Here is a 6318-nt window from a genome sequence, read left to right as displayed (position 1 = left end):
CTACTCCCCCCCCCCCAACACACCAAACTCTTAGTGTGCATATATTTTGTAAAAAAAAAAAATTGTGAAAAAGAGATCAACAGTTCGAAATAACTCTGAACATAAACTTATTTTAGATAAAAAAAAACTTAACAAAGTTAAGATGAGACAACAAATTATGATTTTCTATAATTTATATGACAAATCGTTTAAAATGACAAAACAAATGCACATAAGTTTATATGACATTTTAAATTTTTTTATTTTGTATTTAAAATATTAATTATGCAGTGTTTTAATAAATGTGAGGTGTCAATAAAAGTGGCCGACAAAAAAAAATTATAAATAAGTGAAACTAATAAATCTCAGTTATAGTTTCCATCGAGACTCGAACTAGGGTTCTGTCATCTGCTGAACTGAACTGAACTGAACTGAAGTCACCCGACATTGAAATCGGATCCCAACGGCCATGTCTTTCTTTCCCTCCAATTCCCAAATCCAAACCCAAAACGCCGACTCCCGTTTCCAGGCCACCGTGCTCGTCGGCGCTCCATCCTTCCCCGACGCCATCGCTTGGTCCGACGAGAACCTCATCGCCGTCGCTTCCGGCCACCTCGTCACCATTCTGGTACCGTAATTTCAAAACAGAAACTCTGATTCATGTTTCATAATGTTTTTGTTTTGTCAAGTGTTTGTGTTTTTGTTTGGTCGAGTGTTTATGTTTGTGTGTGTGTCGCAGAATCCGGCTGCTCTGCCTTTTGGACCAAGAGGCCTAATCACCATAAAAAACAGCCAACCTTTTCCGATTGGTGTCGTAGACAGACAAGGTACATTGCATACACCAAATTTTTTGATCTTTTCGGCTTCGATTATATAATGTGTGTTTCCATTCTCATTCTTTGTTTTGTTGTTGGGTTTTCAGATTTATTCTCTAATTGCATGCTGCCTACCATTTTATCACGGGACCAAGAACCCTGTGTTCGATCGATTTCTTGGTCCCCCGTTGGGCTTGCTCCGAACGCAGGCTGCTTGCTGGCTGTCTGCACCACCCAAGGATTCGTCAAGCTTTATCGCTCTCCATATTGCGATTTTTGTGCTGAATGGATAGAGGTATATGTGTATCTGCAGTTTAAACTGGTTGATGTTATAAAGTTGTAGTCTTTTATGGTTCTGAATTGGTTATGCATATTGCTCAGGTTGCAAATGTATCGGCCAAGCTTTATGATTATCTTCAGAGTATAAATTTTGGGGAGGCATGGGCTTCTTCATCAAAACAGCAAGATGTAAATGTAAGTCCTCTCATCTGTCAGGTGCAGTCCTATTGATTTATGCCCTGAGCACTGACCGACGGTCTTTCTGACTATACTCGTATTAGGAGCATGAAATAGAACCTGAGATTGACTATGACCCAGTGAAACAAAAGAGTTCAAATAAGATTGTTCGTGCTTCAAAATCGAAAGTAAAACCTGCCAAGGAGATACCAGAAAACAGCACACTCCCTCTTATAACTGCAGATCAATATGCTTCTCGCACGGCAATGCTATCAACTCTTGCAGTTGCCTGGTCGCCAATGCTGCATTCACTATCCAAAACCTGTTCAGTTCCTCAAGATGGTTTGTCCATGTCGTTACTTGCAGTTGGAGGGAAGTCCGGGAAAGTTTCTGTATGGAGAATTCCTATACCAGAATGCTACTCTGTTGATCAAAGCAGGGTCCCGGAAACTGTGGCACTCATAGGGATTCTTCAGGCACACAATTCATGGATCACAGCTATTGGTTGGGCGTTGCTTGATTCTGATTCTTCAAATCCTAAAGTTTTGTTGGCTACAGCTAGTACTGATGGGAGGTAAGTTAGGTATGCTGGAAATCATAATGAATTTCACTCTTATAGCACTTGTATGAAATTTCTTGTCTAGTTAGAGAATAGTTTTTGCAGTGTAGAAGCAAGGTGCTTAAATGGTGTTGAGCAACATGCTACTTGCATTCTAGTGTCAGTTTAGTTGTCAAGTTTGTATCTTGTTTCAACATACTAGCAGTAGTCCTACCACTGGACTCGTTTACGAGAGTTGCAACTCTGATTAATCTGCTAACTGATTACCCAAAAATTTCTTTATTATCTGTTCGAGATTCGATTGTTGTCTTCTTGTTTTGTCTTTTGTTAGTTTTATCTGTGATTTCTTGTATTCATTTTGTGCCTCCTTATCTTTCCAGTGTGAGGATCTGGCTGGGGAATAATGAAAAGTTGCTGAAGTCATCAGAACCTAGCGACACTTCCTTTTCCCTATTGCAGGAGGTAGTTCTTTCTTTTTCTGTCTTTTTGTATACAGTGCTCTTCGTGTTATTCTACTGTATTGTTGAGCATGCTTTTATTTTGAACTTTTAAATAGGTTGCAAGCGATGCTGCCCCAGTTTTTGTACTTTCAGTCATTGTGCCTACTAAGTCTCCAGACAAAATTCACTTAGCAGCTGGAAAAGGATCTGGCTCTTTTGAATTGTGGATATGCAACATATCTAGCCAAAATTTTGACAAGATTGGCACATATGATGCACATGGCCAGACGGTAAGTGTCTTTTTATTTGTCAAAATCTTATATTGCATACTGCTGGCTATTTATGCTTCTGGGAACCGACCAGGTTACAGGATTAGCTTGGGCGTTTGATGGGCAATCTTTGTACAGCTGCAGCCAGGTATGTAGTTACCTAAACTTTCTGTGGAATATTTTATATCTACATTATTCATTTGGCAACCATTCTTTTACAATGATACTAGGATAATGTTGTACGCTGTTGGATTTTGAGTGGAAGTTCTCTCTGTGAAGTACCTATTCCTTCAAATACTCCTCGTCTGAGAAACTCAACTGATGTAAGTTCTTACCCTATAAGTATGCTTGTTTAATTTTTTGTATTCCACCATAACGTCAGTCTAAAATTTGATGCAGTTACCAGAAGAATTTGTTTCTTGCTTTGGTCTGGCAGTGTCCCCTGGAAATCTTGTGATTGCTTGGGTATGATATTTTCTTTGCGCCAATACAAACATATTCTCGCATACCATAAAAGTGAAAATAAACTAAGATATCTGTACTTGAAAATGGCAGGTTCGAAATACTGATGTTGAACAATTAAACCCAATGTACGAGGCAAGGTGAGATAATTTTTATGCTAATTACATTCCTCTATTAGATCCATCTTTTGTGGTTTGGGTAAATTTGAGAGTGGCTAAACATTATATACTATTATAACGTGAATGAATCCTAAAGATGGAATGAAAGGATATCAAAAGAAAAAAGGACAACACCGTTGCAACTCAACCAAAAACATTATCATAAATGGAGGGTCAAAGGATTCATAAAAATAGAACCCTTTATCTTCCTTGGATAAAGAAAGGGAGGAAAGAAAAGATAAAATTGTGAGTTTTTCTTATTTGCAAGAATTCATCAAATTGTAGTATTGATCCGATAAAAAATCCCCACTTCATCCGTCCTAAGTCATAACGATATTGCAGGAAGCAGAAGAGCACGTAAAAGAATTTATGTATTCTATAGAAAAGAACAAGCAACCTAATGTAGAGTTACAATATTGGTTGTTGTTTTCTAATTCTTGATGAATTTACATTTTTGCGAACATTCTCAGGACTCAAAAGGCCATTGTTGAGTTTTTCTGGACCGGTGGGCAGCAAGTAGATGTCTCGCCAAACAATTCCCTACATTTTGATATTGAAGCGATTCCTGGTTTTTCTGAGGAGTTGGTTTATTGGGAGTCCAACTTTCTATGGTCCTTAAAGCAGTATGAAATGCAAGATAAACCTCTGGTTGTTTGGGATATTGTAACAGCATTGTTGGCTTTCAATCATTCTAAACCAGAGTATGTAGAAGAAGTACTGATTAAGTGGCTCTCTATTTCATACTTGGGATCTCAAACGGGCATTCCTGCTGAAACGGTTTTGTTGAATGTCTCCCGAAGTTGCTCAATAGTTACTTCTCGCCAATTACACCTTCTCAATATAATCTGCAGACGTGTGATTCTATCAGAGATGAAGGGTGATGAAATAAACAGTAAATTACTGAATTTGAAAGGAGTACATGGAGCTGAAAAAGAGAAGCGGTCTTTGTGGATCAATCTGCTTTTGAACAGTGAAAAAGAACTCCGGGAAAGGCTTGTGGGATTTACATTTTCTGCTCTTTTAAGTCAAATGCCTACTTCAGCCCCAAATTCTCCACCTGGAAAGTGGTTTCCTGTTGGCTTTGCACAAATGGAGCAGTGGATTGAGCTTAATCATGATCATGTGCACGGTCAGCTAAAGGTCCTCGCATCCGAAGTTGGAAAGCGGGATAGGAGGTACTTCCTGACTTTTATCCTTTGTCATAGGAATCTGTCTACCCTCTTTATTGATATGATTGTTTATTCTTGTTACTTTAATCACGAGGACCATGCTTTTCCGTGTCTCTGCATTTTGACTTCATATATCATCGAAAATAACTTCATGTAATATACTTCTCTGAGGCTTGGTGCAGTGAAGATTACGCATTCAGAGTGGGACCGTAAAATATAAAAAAAGAAGAAGCAGTCCCTTCTTAATTTGATTGTTAAAAAACTAAAATATTTAGTGAAATTTTAAATTTTTCCATGTATCTTAAAGCTTTAAAGTGTCTCTGGCTGTTGAATTTGGATGCTGGAAATTTGAAATTCAATATTTCGGGGTATGTTTTTGCTATAGTGTACTATTGCCTTTTCTGGTTATGATGTTCCTTGTGATGTGCCAGCACAGCTGGTAAATGGGTCAGAGGGCAGTTAGTGGTTAAGGTCGTTAGAGGTTTCTGGGTGGTGGTTGGCTTTCAGATGGCGGGAATAATAAGTTGATTAGATAGTTAAACACATTATAATAGAATTGAAGCGACCAGTGAAAAGGTTCCAAAAGTATGAGGCTTTCGTAATTGGCAATGCAACTGTCTGTGTAAACTATAAGTGCTATATACTAAGTATTGCTCCGTATTCTTCTTCAAACAACAGGTTTAAGTCCAGTAAATGCACATCAGCAGAGACGTGCAGCTATTGTTTAGCATCAGTTCCATTTGAATCTCCAGACGTTGCCATCTGCAGCGGAAAGGGCCACAAACTAGTCAGGTGTTCCATTTCTATGGAGATTTGTCCTACTACTCCGACATGGTTTTGCACATGCTGTCATAGACGAGCTTCCAAACCGGCACCAGCGACTCTGTTTGCAACCCCCGGTCTTCCTTTCAATTTCAAATCTTTGGCCGCATCGCCTTTGCTAGACACATCCTTAAAACCACTGTGTCCCTTTTGTGGTATACTGCTACAAAGACTACAACCGGATTTCCTACTTTCTGCATCACCAACTTAAGCAAATGAGGTTCGTTCTTGTGCCCGTCAGAGATCGAATTTGGGTCAGAGAAGAAGGTAGATTACACTAGCAAGGTTTCCCTCGATGTAGAAAGATGTAGTTTAGTGTAGTAGAGTTAATTATGTGTATATGTATCTCTTGATGGTAAAGCCAAGTTGAAGGCAGTGAAGAAAATACGGTCTGTCTCTTGTAAATGCACGCTTGTCTTTGATCTTTCTAACCTCGTTTTGTATCTAGGATTGGCCGCGTTTCATGCAAAAACACGCATTCTCTTTGAAGAAAGTACAAGCTCTATATGTAGGTTTAGGTGAACCGTTAGCTCAAAAAGTGTGCTCTCTCCTCTACATGCAAGTTCGAATGAACTGAAAATAAGACGGTTTATTTAATGTATTACAATAAAATTGTAATATAATTTTTCTACCGGAAGCAAAGCCAGAAAAACATTTTCTACTGAAAGCAAAACTAGAAAAACAATCATACTTTCAAGGGCAATAATTTTTCACATTCATTTTCTTCCACTCCTCCCTTTGTTTCTATATCTTATTTCTCTTTTGATTTAGTAGTCTACTAACTAAAAAACAAGAGAAAAATAATGAAGAAAAAAAAAAAAAAATGCAAAAATCATTTTTCATTTTTAATGTCACGACTCATAGCTAACAATGTTTTTTTTTAAGGTAGTGTTATTATCTACACTAAGGGGGAAGGGTGTGCTTAGCCTTACAATAGGTTAGTAATAATGGGGTTCAAATTCGTTTTTAGTCAGAATCGAACCTAAGACCTCTTATTTACAAGTGAAGAAGAGTACCAATAAATCATAGTACTAAGTGGTTCAAATTCACACACCATTTTTTAACTCTCATACACTAAGTTTAAATTTTGTTCATCAATTTTCTTTAATTTATTTAAGGGAATTGTTATTGGAACTCCAAAAATCTCATTCTACACTTCAAACTTTCTATATTTGGAAAGAAAAATATA

The 6318-nt window shown here is 37.8% G+C and overlaps 1 protein-coding gene across 2 annotated transcripts; it reads left to right on the top strand.

The window, feature by feature from the left end:
- The first annotated feature begins 232 nt into the window (after positions 1-232).
- LOC126618743 (uncharacterized) lies at positions 233-5534 on the top strand. 2 transcript variants are annotated; one of them, XM_050286891.1, is made up of 13 exons: positions 233-607; positions 719-806; positions 950-1089; positions 1176-1268; positions 1355-1824; positions 2190-2271; positions 2366-2539; positions 2613-2666; positions 2749-2841; positions 2918-2983; positions 3074-3120; positions 3609-4313; positions 4986-5534. In XM_050286891.1, exons 1-13 carry the CDS (start codon positions 449-451, stop codon positions 5338-5340), a joined length of 2526 nt encoding a protein of 841 aa, XP_050142848.1. In that variant the 5' UTR covers positions 233-448; the 3' UTR covers positions 5341-5534. The 2 variants fall into 2 exon arrangements, with proteins under 2 accessions (XP_050142848.1, XP_050142847.1); XM_050286890.1 differs by having other exon boundaries at positions 234-607; positions 902-1089.
- Positions 5535-6318: the final 784 nt, after the last annotated feature.

Source organism: Malus sylvestris, chromosome 4, assembly GCF_916048215.2.
Source record: "Malus sylvestris chromosome 4, drMalSylv7.2, whole genome shotgun sequence".
Taxonomy (NCBI): Eukaryota; Viridiplantae; Streptophyta; class Magnoliopsida; order Rosales; family Rosaceae; genus Malus; species Malus sylvestris.
This window is presented reverse-complemented; position numbering and strand designations above follow the sequence as displayed.